Source organism: Corapipo altera, unplaced genomic scaffold (assembly GCF_003945725.1).
Source record: "Corapipo altera isolate COAL_440 unplaced genomic scaffold, ASM394572v1 1, whole genome shotgun sequence".
In the NCBI taxonomy this organism is placed as follows: domain Eukaryota; kingdom Metazoa; phylum Chordata; class Aves; order Passeriformes; family Pipridae; genus Corapipo; species Corapipo altera.
This window is the reverse complement of record NW_020884873.1, coordinates 15664996-15679379: the sequence shown is the minus strand read 5'-3', so window position 1 is coordinate 15679379 and position 14384 is coordinate 15664996. Positions and strand designations below refer to the sequence as shown.

The window sequence follows — 14384 nt, the reverse complement described above, 5'->3', positions numbered from 1 at the left end:
GCTGCCCTGCCAGTGAGTGCACCCATGCCCTGAAGGCCACTTCATTCACCACAAGTATGTGTTCTTTTCCATGCAATGGATCTGCCCTGGGGAATGTGATTCAGGGGTTGGTGACAGCTAGTATCTCTCTCCTGGGCAAAGCAAGTGTGCCCTGGGGTGTGCAGCTATAGCACTACCTCTGTAGTTGTGCCTCTCTTTTCCCCTGAAAGACTGATCCAAACTCTGCTGCAAGGGGCTCTGTGGCTGCATCTCAGGCTTGTTCAAGGTATCTGCCACAGGCCTGGCCCTTTAAACGGGCTTCCCGCAGGTTTGTGGTCTTGCAGGTACAAAAAGAGGGGAGTGGGAGAGAGGAGGTGAAAGACCATATATGGTGCTGTCTCTCAGGAAGAAAGCACATGTCAGGGAAAACTCAGGAGAAGCTGAATAGCTCCTTGCCCTGTGATAGCTGTGGGAAAGGGGAAAAGAGAAACAGGGCAAGAAAAGGAATATAAAAGGAGATATTTGACCCTGCTGGGGGCACTCAGATGGGCACAGGTGAATGTGCCTGCATGCAAAGCACCAGGGAGAGCAGGGACACAGCATAGGAAGTGCAGTCATGGGAAGCATCTCTGGCAGCCCCTTAGGCCTTGCACCAGCTGCCAGCAATAGCGCAAGATTTGCCTCACATCAGTTCACTATTCAGGGGGCTGCCACACTGTATCATAGCAGGTTTCCCCTCTGCCCCAGCCTGGTGTCCCTCCTCCTCTCCCAAACCACCTAGACAACCTGCTTCACTTACAACTCAGCCTTGTTTATCTCCCAGAGTCCAGGGAGGGAGAAGGGGTGATGCAACACCCCAGCCGCATCACCCAGTGCCACAATCAGACCCACTGCCTCCCTCCATCTGGCACATTGAAGCCAGATGCCAGCAGTGTGTTCAACCTGCCCCAGAACTCCTTTTTCTCGAACTCACTTTCCCATTGCTGGCTGGGAGATGCCATAGGGCAGGAAGTGGACCCTGCTGCATGGGTGATGCAGCACAGCTGCAAGGCTGACAGCAACTGCTCCACTGCCTAGTGTGGCAGGGCCCTTTTCTGACCACACTGAGAAAACAGGCCTTTGCCCAGCCATGCCAGGCTTCAGAGGCCAGCTCAGCGCACACTCTGCTATGACACCCACACATGTATACTCACATACCAGCTCCAGATGGACATTTCTCACCTTCCTGCCGACGGAAACTGTTGCCCTTTGCAAGCCTGGCTCGCTCTGAAGATGCTATCAGGAGGTGGGCAGAGAGGGGCTGAGGTTCCAGGCCTCTTTGGTACAAGCACAGCTCCCTCATCTAATGATATGCTTTATCCTTCACCCACAAGCTTTCTGTGATCTCTCGACCTGCAGTTATACCACAGTTGCATGCCAGGGTAGAAGGTTTAAATCAAAAGCTTCTGACAGTTTCTCAATCCACAGACTGTTCCATCTCTTGAGTTTTTGTCCCTTAACTCACAAATGACTTGGGAACTATTGCAAAGTCTCACACCTGTCCCGCCCTCGGTTTGCAACAGTTAAAATGGAAGGAAGAAGGATGGAGAGCTTTTGGCTTGGAGAAGCTAAGGAGTAGGGAACTCCCCATCCACCTGGGGTGGCTGGAAATCCAGCCCTGGGTGAGTGGGAGGCAGGAGGATGGGTTCTTTCTTGATTCATTTTAAAATACTTGCACCTGTGCCAGTGTGGGTGAGGATGGAGAACTGAGGGCTGACCTGCATCAGTCTCAGAGCTGCTGAGGTGCCTGCACGACTGGGGAACCCAGACAGTGTGAACTGCAGTGCACCTCTGAGGGGGGAGCTGCTTTGTGGTTTCAAAGTAGCCAGAGGAAGAAAAGGTCCATGATAGAGGAAGGAGGACAATAGGTCTCCTATCAGACTGACCTTCATCCTCCAGGCACCATTTTCACTGTTCTGGTCCCCTGCTCTGAAGCCCTGACCACCTTTCAGGTGTTTGACACAATGATGTCCTAGAGCAACACCTGGACCAAGCATCTTCTGTGAGGTGCCTGATGGTCACTGCATTCTCGTTTGCCTCACACATGCTTTCCTGGGCTCATGGCATTCTCACATTCACTCCTACAGACACTTTTTTTTTTCCTCACATGTCCTCAGTTCTTCCTCTGAAGTAGTGGGGTGGGGCAGATCACTAGATCACATGTCCCAGGCAACCAAGTCCTGTCACCTTCAGTCACAGCCAGCAATTCAGCAGATCTTTAGGGCCCACAGGATTACCATTCCGCACACAGCCCAAAACACCTCCCAAGCCCTTGCTTTGCCCCAACTACCACTTTCTCTCCATGTGGTATGCTGGTGGCATTGTTTGACTCAAAAATACTTATGCAGGTTTTTACAGCTGTACCACATTTTCAGTCTTGGTCCCTCAAGGCTTTAAAATGTTTTTTTGTAATTCCATTTGTTTGTGATACACCAGAGACTGAAGCACTCCCCTGACCCTCAGACAGGCTTGCTTCTCCTCCCTCATACCAAACGTGCCAGTTGTGGAGGCAGAACAGCTGTGCCTTCATTTCAATAGCTAGCCCAGACAGGGACAGTGGTGCATTGGCTCAGACCACAACTCTCTTGTCCTGCAGGATGGCAACCTGAGCCCTGAGGAAATGGAGAGAGGATCAATGCATAGCTTTCTCTTTGCTGCAGAGCTTTTTTTTTTATTTTACTCCCTCCCCCCCTTACATTCTTGTGCCAGCTCTCCTCACCATTTCGAAGCACTGTGCAAAGTGCAGGGGAAGCAGGGGGAGGGTCAGGTGAGGACTGAGAAGGGCGAAAGGAAAAGGTCAGTGGTGCAAGCCCAAAGCGATGGCTCTCAGCTGAGCTGCTCTGTTTGTCCGTGGTGTGTTATTTCTACTCAGCAACAATTCACACATCTGGGGACCACAACTCCTTCCACCACCCACGCTCTTCCCTCCCCCATCACGGGGGCTGAGGCAGGGGAGGAGGGGAGGAGGGAGAGAGACTGAACCAGGCTGCCAGCATAAATTCCAAGACCGCAGGGAAAAAAGCCCTAACCGGTCCTTTTCATCAGCAGCTTTCCCTCTGAACACTGAGCATCTCTAATGAAGGAACCTGCTGCCTGCAAAGAGGGTTGGGAGAGTAGGAAGAAAGAGGGGGATCCTTTCTCTTGGGGTGCAGAGAAGGTCAGCACTGGGGAAGTGTAGTGACACCCTCATCCTTGAAACATAAAAGCAACAGTGCATGTTTCCTATTAGAATGAAGTCTCACCTGAGACCATGGCTAAGGGAAAGGACCCTGCTGCCTGCAGACACATATTGTCCTTGGCCAGTTTCCAGGGTAAGCATTTGAGTGGAGCCAAGTGCTTGATGCCCTCTGTGCTTCCCCACTTGTCCCAACTGTGTGTATGTGTTTGTGTGCACAAATGTGTGCACAGGTGCAAGCAGAGGGCAGTGCCTCCATGGACCTTCCCCGCAGTCTGCTCCCAACTGTGGGGCGCAGCAACCTGCCCAAAATAGCCTTCCCATCCCTGTGATGGCTGCAATTGCTCTTTAGAGCTGCAGGGAGAGGGAGGATGAAATTATCAACTTCTTCAATGCTCTGTGCCATTTCCTGCCTCTTCGGTGTGAGGTACTGGAGCAGCAGGGAATGGTGATATTCAAAAGGAGATTCCCCTTCTGCCCATGCATGTCAGCCAGGAAGAGAAGAGGGGGAAAGTGACACCCTGCAAGTCTTTCTACCAGGGAACCAAGTCCCGTTTCCCCTGAGACCTCTACATCCCATTTCCTAAATACAGGCACAGCCAATGGAGCAGATGTGGGGAGATGTGGCTTGCACTTTGTGCTATGGCAACGAACCTGACAAGTACCACATGTACAGGGCTCTGTGTTGCATCTCTAAAGGAGAAACTACGGGCTCCTCAGAGACCATAGTGGTGAAAATAGTAATGTCCACACTGCTTGGTTTTTTTTTTTTCAAGTAGTGGTTTTGCAGTGTTCACCAGGACCTGGCCAGTAATCTCCACTAACAAGCAGTCTTGCCTACCTATAGTCAAAAAAATGGGCTTTTCACTTGTGTGCAGCCATATCCAAAAGCCTCATCAAGCTGCAGAGCCACTGTGATACAGGTAGTTCACCTCAGAGTAGACTCCCTAGGAGGAAAAGTCCTTAGAGGAGCAAGCCCACAGCTGAAACCTTTGAGAGATGGTCTCTCGAGAGGGTTGAGGAGCCCCTTGGGTTGACCTGTTTCGCAAGGTGGTACATCACCTTGAAGTGACCTCAAGTCTTTGGGTCAGGTGATGGATCTGAACATCACCCTTCCCTTCCACTCCTTACAACCAGGCACACAGATTGTGCCTTTATCATCATACCTTCTGCCTCCCAAGGTGGGAGCAGCGACACTAGAGGGCAAATGGGGGGAGAGCTGAACCTGGGAAACCACAGAGCAGGGGAAAAATGGCTCTCCTGTCTGATCCCAGGGGAGAGACAGGAATGCAATTCCTGAGCAGCGAGCTGTAAGGAGAGAGGAAGCTGTCTCCAAACAAGTAATTTCTGTACAAGCATTTTAATGACATGAAAGTTAATAATTGCCACAGTCACAAATCAGTAACCCTTGTAAGGGCTTAAGGGGGAGCAGGAAGTTGGCCTTTGGGTAAGCATGACATCATCAAGCATATTTTAAAACAAAATCAGCAGTCTAATTAACTCCCTTTCTAGAAACTGCTCAGACAAAGAGATGAAGAAAACGGAGGAGCAAGGAGAGCTCTGAGCAGAATGGGAGTGGTGGTTGTAATGATTTTTTCCTCTAGAGAAGGAAGGGAAATGTGATTAAATTGGGACCAAGCCTCGCTAATCAAAGTACCTGAGGGTTTATTCTCAAGAATCTCCTTACAGTTTTGTGTCTTGCCTCCAAGCAATTTTGAATGTACAATAAATCTCTGAATTTTTCTCAATTTATTAGGTCTGGAAGCCATCATTGCTTCATATTAGGCTTGTTAAGCATTTGTACCCTCTAACTTTAAATAGAGAGAGATGTAACACATTGGCAGGCTGAAAAACAGAGCAGGGCTTTATCTCTTCAAGACTGCTCAGGTAACAAGGTAATGATTTCCCTCAAGGATGAAAGCAGTCGCTGATGCTGAATAGCAAATCAGGCAGCATTCAGCTCATTACCTTTCTTGGTCATAGATTTGGTGTAAGGCTGTTGTCTGAGTCCAGTGCTACCTTCCTGTACAACATATAACTTGCACAGGCCCTCCCTCTTCAATACAGGTCTGTGAGAAAGTTCTGTAGGCACTCTAGCCATGCATCATCAACATTCAATGCCAGGAGAACCCCTAAGAACTTGCATGGGCATGTTTTAATACTAGAAGTCAATAATGGCCCTACAGACCCTGGCAATGGACACCTATGATGCAGACCTGGTGCCTGCTCTGTGAATTTGTTTCTGAAGATGGAAGGATGTCCATTATGCCCCTCTCTCTGCTGCAGAAATTGAAATGCAGAGAGGATGTGAGAGCTGTACATATACATTGATAGTTCCATGGGTATGCCACCTTCCTATGCCATCTGAGTTTTCCATGGCAAGTGTACCAGGATAAGACCATCTGCATACACAGGCACCACAATTATGCTGACAAAGAACACTCGCCACACTGCTGTGGCTCAAATGCCTGCAGTGCCTCATCCACCACATGCACAGGCTCAGACAAGAGTGTAGGTACTGGCCTTCATGTTGCTATGCTTAAGGGTATTGAGAGACACAGAGTGACAACCTCAGGGTGACAGCCTAGGTCTTCACTGAGTATCTCTAGGGAGGGACTCTGGATCTGAGCAACCCTTGTGGCACCACAAGCATTCATCAGGGAGGCTCCTAAGAGCTTTCTTAAGGCTTGACTCTGCTACTGGGCTCCAGCCTCTCTGATCGAAGTCCTGACACTGTCTAGTTCAACCCAAACATTATGAGGAGTCAGGGCTCAGGTCCTGGGCGGGGGCATCTCGTGACTGTCTCATGCCCCTGCTCATGAGTTCATAGCAGCATTTTCACAGCCAGGCAAGCTAAGAGTGAAACTGCATGCTTTCCCTCCCACCCTTGTTTCCCCACTTCTCTGGGCCTGTGGCCATCACTGTCAAGGAGTGAAAGTGAACACCTCTTCCACTGCCTCCCACCTGTGGCCCCAGACTTGCCTCAAATGAGAGTGACTGTGAATGCCTCAGCTTCCTACCATTTTTGTCCATGTTCTTCTATAGCCTACAGGGCTAGGGAATTCCTACTTTTGAACATTTTGTGTATTCATCTGTATATTTGATGCCTACTGCTTTTTTCAGTCAGATCTATCAGGACACCCTCTGTAGGGCAGAAGCTGAAAGGGAAGAAGTGCAGGAACATCATCCGCTGCATAGTTAGGGTTAGTGCTTGCTGCCCAGCATCATTACTTTGTTGTGGTGCCTGATTCCAGAACTTAAACTCCATTACTTAAATGCCTCTCCACTTAAACACAGTGATGGAGATTAACCTGAGGGCAGCATTTAGCCTGTAGCAGCAATATCCCTTGGGATGATGGAGCATGAGAAAAAAAGTCGGAGCAAACTTGCCATTTTGATAAAAAGCAAAGCCTCTTTTAGATTGGTAATGTGAACAAATTCAATAAAGGGCTCACTTATACACTAAACAGTGGTTTCCTGCAAGGCCATTTTTACAGACTTTTTTCGGAGTAGAACCGCAATTAAAGGGGAAAATAAGTGCAACTGTAGAACAATGGCAGAGTTTTGAGAAGCGTGCATATACGATTGGCAGGAAATTCAATGTAAAGGTTATAGTTAAAACAACATTATTTGGAAAGTACCAAAAATAACTAACAGAGCTTCTAGAGATCTTCGCCGTGTATCCTGCCAGGAAGTGAATTTTAGTGTCCATCAGGGCATCTCTGCCCTCATCCCTTCACCTCCTGCTGGTTCTGCACCCTTTCCACTGCTCCACTTCAGAGGGCCCTGTGGACAGGACACCAGGATGGATCTACTGAGCCCTTCACTGAGCTCACTCCTGGTGAGCTGGGTGGTTTGCAAACCACAGGCAAGGCACCCCAGTTAGCCTGGCACTCTGGTTCCAGCTGAGAACCAGCAAAGGGAAGGGATGTGCCCAGCCTAATGACACCTGATGAATTGATGAATTGTGGGGTAGTTTGACACCACACAATACTTTTGCACTTCACGATTCTTCACTGTCTCTGTTCTTGTCTTCACCTCTGCCATTTTGTGCAGACTCTCAATAGACACGCAACTGAAAACGAGCAGTTTCAGCAGCACTGCTCCCCTCTCTGTGAGGGGAAAAAACAAGATTGTGTGTAAAAAAATGTGCGTAAGCACATGCCTCAGTCTTGAATATTTTTAAAACTCACATTGCCCCTGAAACACTGATCTGGCCCAAACAACACCTTTAACCAAACCTCCATTACCACACTTTTACCTACCACTTTAACACTGAACAACAATGCTGACTACGGAGTTCACCCCATCTCAGTCACCATTATGGGGACAGGAAGGTAGTAACAAGAACACCTCACATGTGTTGCTGATAGTGTGGTTTTGTTTGGCTTCTCACATTTCAAATGGCCCAATTCCTAACAATATTGGTGTAAAGGAGATTAAAAGTGCCAAATTTCAAATGGCCCAATTCCTAACAATATTGGTGTAAAGGAGATAAAAAGTGCCAAATTCTCAGTAGCACAACATCTTGGGCAATCAAGTCCAAAAACTGTGCTGACAGTAAGCATATTTATCCGTGCCAAATGGGGTCTGGACTTAATACCATTATTTATGCCACAGAGTTGTTGCTTTAGTACCTTGTAAACTGTGTTTCCAATGAAAATATGTTGAGGCAGTTTGTGTCTCCACACATTGGGATTTGGCTGTCTGCTATCTGATCCACTGGACCATTCCTTCTCCCTTCACAATTTTGGAAAAATCAATCAATTCCAGTTGCCCTTGAAAAAGAGGTATATCCCTTACTACTGTTAAGCAAGGATGGCTGAATAGAGGAGTTCTGGCTCTCCATTGGAAGCCTCATTGGGCAAGTCTTCAGTGTGACATCAGTTCTTACTAGATAGCAGAAAATCTGCATAAGCATCTATCATAGAGACATGGATCCATAAAAAACCAGTCTCCAGTGGCTGACCAGATAAATCCTTGTTTCCAACTGCTGCAACCCCTCATTTTCTATAAGAACTAACTACATTGTAAGTTTTCCTCTTCTGCTATTTCAGGTACCACAGTGCACAACCAACCTAATCTGATTCTTATACACTAAAAAAAAAATCAGTGGAGTTTTTTCCTTGATAAGCTGAGCAATAAAAGTGGGTGCTTTGTGCTCTTGTTTCCCAAAGTTATCTATGGTCTTAAGGAAGCTGCAGATTTCCCTAGTCTGAAGGATAAACAGGAAAATTTATGGTTAACATGAATGCTCCTTTGCAGCTGCAACAATGGTGATACCAAGAACTTACTCACAGAGGACTTCATGGTTTCAGCTTAGGACTTTGTGCCAGAAAAGCTGCATTCATTTTAAGAGTTCCTGGGAAAGGTGGGCTGTGGCCTGATGATCTATGCCATTACTGCTCCACCCTGGTAGAGCCTCCAAGGCTCAACACACACAGGCAGTGATTACCAGAGCAGGGGAGTACGCAGCCCATCCTTTCCCCTGCTCCTCTTCAACCGAGGCTGACTGGTTCTGATTCCCTAGTTGTCTTCCCAAAGATTGGCCACGACAAGGGTCTTCAGATGACTAGCAAGAGAATCCAGATGACATCTCTCAGACTCTCAGTCCTTGTTGCATGTGGTGAAGAAAAAGGTGTTGTGCTCCAATACCGCTGGCTAAGTGAGGGCTTGGTGCTGAATTAATCGCAGTGCTTCCCCAGAAATTGCCATGAGGATCCACTATTGCAACCTCCTGCAAAATGGCTCTGCCCACGTGTTCAAATTACTGTTTTCCTCCAATGCTATTTCTTTTTGAGATCTGATATCTTCTGAGATTCAGTCTCTGGGTTGGGTTTCTTGTGGCTAAAAGCTCATCCTCCTCCCATACCCTTTTTCCACTACCTGAATGTAAGATCCCTTTGTTGTTAAAGGAGGTTCCATCCTCCAGGTTTATAGAGTCCTCAAAAAGAAACCTCCTGGAAACTTGAGATTAGCCTCCTACAACTTCTGGTCAGCCAAACCTTCTTGCCAGACCTGAGCTTGGGCCTTGAACTGCCCTGGGAGAGAAAGATGAGGAGCACAGAGTGTGGTGACCACTGTATATGTAAGAGGAGATTCTCATCATCTGGCCCCACACCAGCGGCCATCATCATGCAGCCCAGATCAAACAGGAAATGTGATATGCTGCACTTCAGAGAATCATATTCATGTATGGAAAAAAGAGAGGGGTGTGGGGACACATGCAGGTCCATATCTATCCTTGAATGAGGTAGCTATCAGACTGTAGATTTGCATTTGTGTGTCTGTCTCAGCTTTGGATAAGAAAGCAAAGTAAGGGGTTGTCTTTCTGCAAAGGTGAGGGCACATGAAGCTTTGGAAGGTGGAAAATATTTTTTGCATCCTTGTCTGGTCTACTGAACGGACAAGCCATGCCAAACAGGCACTGGGGCTACTGCAGGGCAGTGTTGCCTATCTGGACTAGCTGCAAGTCTCAGGTGGGAGGGGTTGATTCTTCCTTCTCTGGAGAGAGTGGGGTGCTTGGCTGGGTAGGGAGGCCGTGGGATGGGTGTTCTTGTGGTGTCACACCATCTGCAAGTGTGAGGGTGTGTTTCAATCTTTGTCAGCACTGCCCTCATTCCACTCCTGCTCTGACCCAGGATGGATCCTCTGAAACTGGGACACTGATGTGGAATTTGGTTTCATTCTGTATTGCTCAGGTCAGCAACTCAGATTATTTTTCACAAAGTGGTCTGTGGTATTTCTACCCTATACAGACTCCTGTTCCCAGTTTCAAAGCAATCTGTAAACTTGTGCAGACCCTGAAAGCAATATGAGTGATCAGTTTGGGTGTCTGAAAGAGGAAGCTATGGGTCACTTGCCAGTGTCTCAAGAGGATAAGTCTTTTCCACTCACTCTTTTGCCTCACAGCAATGGTTTGAAACTGGTCCCAGTATATCTGAGCACTGCAAGCTAACACCTGACCCCTCCACCCTTGTTTCTGCACCTATTGCTTTACCAGCAGGAAGTAGGACGTGGTTTGGGGCTTTTTATTCTTGGCCTCGCTAGCCTTTTCGATACTTCAGGGCCTTGTCTCAGTCTGACAAGGCAAGCAAGCGGCAGCTTCCTGTGCAAAGGTGAGAGGGAGAAGACAGAGAGAGACCATGCACATATGAGAGGAAGAACTCTGGAGTAGAACTGTTGGGCTGGAGGTACCTCTCCTCTTACGGACATACACTGAGCTCGGATATCTGCCTTCATGTCTCTCCCTTTTTGCACTCGCCGTTCCCATTGACATTCAACATCTGATTCCATCCAACATCACGACCCCGGTGACTTCCTTCATCTGGACCACTTGGTGACTAGAACTGGAAGGTAAAGGGGGCAATGCCAGCTCTCTCCCACATGGGGGTGGCTGATCTGAAAAGCATCTTAGAAGGAGTTTCAGTCTGACAAACTGAATCTTGCTGTTGGGGAGGGCTGAACACGTATTTATCTCCCTGTCTGTCCGCAATCTTCTCAAATCATACCCCACATCTCACAACCACACCACCAGCTTTCTCTCTCTTTCTCTTCACTTTGTCTGCTCATGTATCATCATCAGGTTTTTCTTCCTCTGAACCTAATCTTTTATCACAATGGGAATTGGTATTTATAAACCCTCTCTTCCCGCTCCTCTGGCAGTCCCAGCAAGGTCTAGTGGGACTCCAGCTTGTTTTGCTCAGGTCTGCCTGGGCTCCAGGGTTGGTGTGAGGTGAGGGTAGTTCCTTCTCCTGTGGGCAGAGGCAGATCTCAAGAGACAGGTGTCCAGGTGGATGGGGAGAGAGAGAGAGAGAGAGAAGTCCGTACCAGTCTGTCTAATACGGAGCGTGACTGTACAGGCTTTGTATGACAGTGAGGCTTCCTGGGTGCCAGGGGTGCATGAGGGGTGCTGCAGAGTTTCCTTATTACAAAGCCCAGATTTTCTGATATGCCTGAAAGCACGACTCCTTCCAAGGCAAAGCAAGGTCTACTCAGATGGTACGTAGTTTGTGTATGACTATGTAATATTTTTGATATGGTAAAGCCTTGAATTTCTAGAACCTGGAAAACTCTGATTTCCCCCCTGGTCCAAACATGCTGTTCAAAATCTGCCTCCTAAGCCATGGGCTCTGCAACTAACTTTTGTCTGTTACATTCAGAGACCCCTCTTACTCAGCAAGCACCTAGTTATTTCAGCCTTAGGGCTTACCAAAAAAAGAAGCTCTTCAAAGCACAATACATGCGCAACCAAGGCAGCACTCTCTACCTGAGTCAGCAAGCAGCCTGAAACAACACACACGGACTGCTGTGCACTCACTCACGCGTTTTCAGAAGGCGCGATTCCTGCAACCAGCCTATCTGTGCTGCCCTGTGAACAGTTTCACTGCTGAGAAAAGTACCCAAGACTGGAAAACAGTGAGGTGCTGAGGGAAGAGCACAGACTCCAGAGTGGAAGGGATATGGGTTTCTGAGCCTAGAAGACTGGTAGTGGCTTTGAGCCCTGCCCCAGGACAGTGGATGCCTTCTGTGAGATGACTTCTTGACATCTTCCTTACTTACACTGCTGAACTATGTTGTGGGGGTGTCTTCTCTCTTTCAGTGTGTCACCAGTACAGATGAAGCCCTCATTGCTGCTTCTGTCTCACCTCTGCCTGTTCAGCCTCATGCATCCCTTGTGGGCATCAGACTCAGCACAAGGTAAGAAGCAATTTCTTTGACCTGTGCCAGCTGGGTGGGCAGGGAGGGGAGTCAGCCGGAGGCATGTGTGTGCCATGGTATGTTGCTGTGCAATGTTCTTGTTGTAACATACAGCCAGAGGAGGCTGCAAGAGTCACAGGTCTCTTATGAGCACATCAGCCTCCAAGGACATAGAGAAGTGAGTGGCTCTGCCTTTCTTTTTTGTTGGAGTTATCCAGCAGAGGAGTCAGTTTGTAGTTTGGGATGGGGCAGAATTTTTCAGGGTGATGGCTAACTAACTAATGCCAAGCTAACTGAACCACATTGCTGTCCATCTCTTCTCTGCTGGCAGGTGCCTCCAGCCTAACTTGTTGGTATGACTCACGGGCGGCTCTCTTCTGCGACTGGGACCCAGGCAGGGACCTGATTGAAGCACCGTGTCAGCTGGAGATTTTATCAAATCAAGGTTTTTGTGACAGGTAGGTGATTGGAGAGGCTGAGGAAAGCCAATACCACTTAACAAAAATGTAGGCTATCCCGTCCCAAGCCAGGTGTAGTGAAGTCACAGATCTGAGGTGCTTTGTCTTGTACTCTGTCTCTAACCCATGTGGGCTAAGATGCTGGCAGCCACTGCTCAATGTTTGCCATCTGACAGTCACAAACTGTCTTGCACAACCCATCTTCGAGCTCCATGACTCTATCCATGCTTCATTTAAAAAAAAGAAAATCCCTCTTCCTTGTCTTGTTAGCCACCCTCTGGACTGAAAGACATTTTCAATGGAAAAGGAGGATGTATAGACATGGGGGTGGAGAAGGGTGGATTTGAAGTTATACAGAGGCCATTTGCCCATTGCCAGAAACAACTGCAATGTTTCAGCCTGAGTAAGAACAAATGAAGAAAAATACTATCCCCCTTCCCTTCCCTTTTATCTCTCTCAGTTCATGATGTTTTCCTCTCCCATATGCCTCCTAGCAGAGGGGAGGTGTGTGGCCAGTGCCTCAGTGGAGGCTGGCTGAGTCTGTGTCATTTCCTAATAAGACATTTCTAGTCAAGAGGTTTACCAACCAACCCCAGGACTTCCCTGGCTGCCTGTCATCAGGAGAGGCTCAGTGTGATTCTGACAGTGGGTGGGTTACTTGTGACTGTCATAGAGACACCTCCAATGGGGTTAGATGGGCAAGTGTATCCTGTGGCCTGGTGCATGGACCTAGAAAGCTAAAACATTTATGTTGTTCCATGGGTGTGAATCACAGAGGCTGGGGCTGAAACTTGGGCTGGATTTGTCACTATGCCATCCTTGGCCGGGGCCCTAGGACAACACCTCTCCCCACTCTCAGCAAGTTTCAGGCCTGATCTGACCTTACAGCTGAATCAGGGACCTCAGTCAGATACCCCTTCAGCTGCAGCCCTACAGATGCTCTCCCATCCTGTCCCCCCCATGCCATAGCTCAGCTTAGGCTGTCCAGCTGCTTGTCAGAGCAGAAGAGAGGTCATGGTGTGGTGCTGCCATGTGTGATGTACAGTCCTCACTGACTGGGATGTGACTAGGTTCAGAAGGTACATGTTACTCAGTATCTGAGGTCCTACAGGACTTTCAGTGGTTTGAAGGAGACCTGTAAATCCTAGAGGGGCTGGAAAAGGCACCTGTCTTCCAGGGCTGCAGGGTGCGGTTGTGGGCAGCTCTGCATGCCCTCTGATATCAACAGGATGCAGAGAGGGTAGGAAGAGGGTTTTGTAAAGTCTTTGAAACTGGAAATCTGCTGTTGTCTTTGGCCTGAAATAACTGGAATGCACTGACTCTCCATGTACCAGTACATAAAATTTGTTTGAGTGGTGCAGTGGGGAGAGCAAGTAGGATTAAATCTTTGCTGCAACCTGTTGAGCAAATACATGAGGATGCAAAATGCTTTGAGAGCCCTTTAGTGTTACATAATGTTTGACTAAATACAAAACAACCTTCCTAGCTCATTGTTGTTCTCTACCTTGAGTCTCATGTCATCTCACTTACCCGGAAAAAACAAGAAGGACTGTGAATTACTCAAGGCAGAACACAAGAGAGGACTGAGGAGTTGCATCAAGACCTTCAGCCAAGACAATAATGTGAGTAATTCATCTGGGATGGCCTAGCTAATGACAAGGTAGAAAAGATTTGTATGTGTGTTTTGGGTGTATAAGGAGTGTGACATTCAGGAGCAGTATAAAAAGCCCACACCTAATCCCTGACTATAGTTCTGGAGGTGGGCTTGGTGCTGTGTATTGTTGACATGCATTGCTCCTGTGGGTTCCACTACAAGAGGGATTGGCTTCATTGTTAGCTGGGCCATGCTGTCCTGACTATGCAGAAAAGGTGCAGGACAGACAGATCATATGCAGTATCCCATGTCTCTATTAGCTGGGTTTGGCCCTAACCCATTCCTCTGAGGAGGGAGGACATCACCACCAGCTCTGAAGTCCTCTCTTGATCTCATTTTCCTTGAAGAAGTCAATATCATTTTCCAGATTATTAACTAC

At 48.0% G+C, this 14384-nt stretch overlaps 1 protein-coding gene across 4 annotated transcripts in view; it reads left to right on the top strand.

Annotated features, from left to right (window-relative positions):
• Window positions 1-14384, top strand: part of IL2RB (interleukin 2 receptor subunit beta) — a 35141-nt gene that overhangs the window by 10016 nt on the left and 10741 nt on the right. The window contains exons 1-4 of one of the 4 annotated variants that reach the window (XM_027667144.1): window positions 10338-10549; window positions 11796-11893; window positions 12225-12351; window positions 13838-13973. In XM_027667144.1, the coding sequence (XP_027522945.1) occupies window positions 11812-11893; window positions 12225-12351; window positions 13838-13973 (345 nt within the window). In that variant the 5' untranslated portion in view covers window positions 10338-10549; window positions 11796-11811. Of the gene's footprint in view, window positions 1-10337; window positions 10550-11543; window positions 11894-12224; window positions 12352-13837; window positions 13974-14384 lie in introns of those variants that run through there. The other 3 variants (XM_027667154.1, XM_027667135.1, XM_027667128.1) reach the window with 3 other exon arrangements.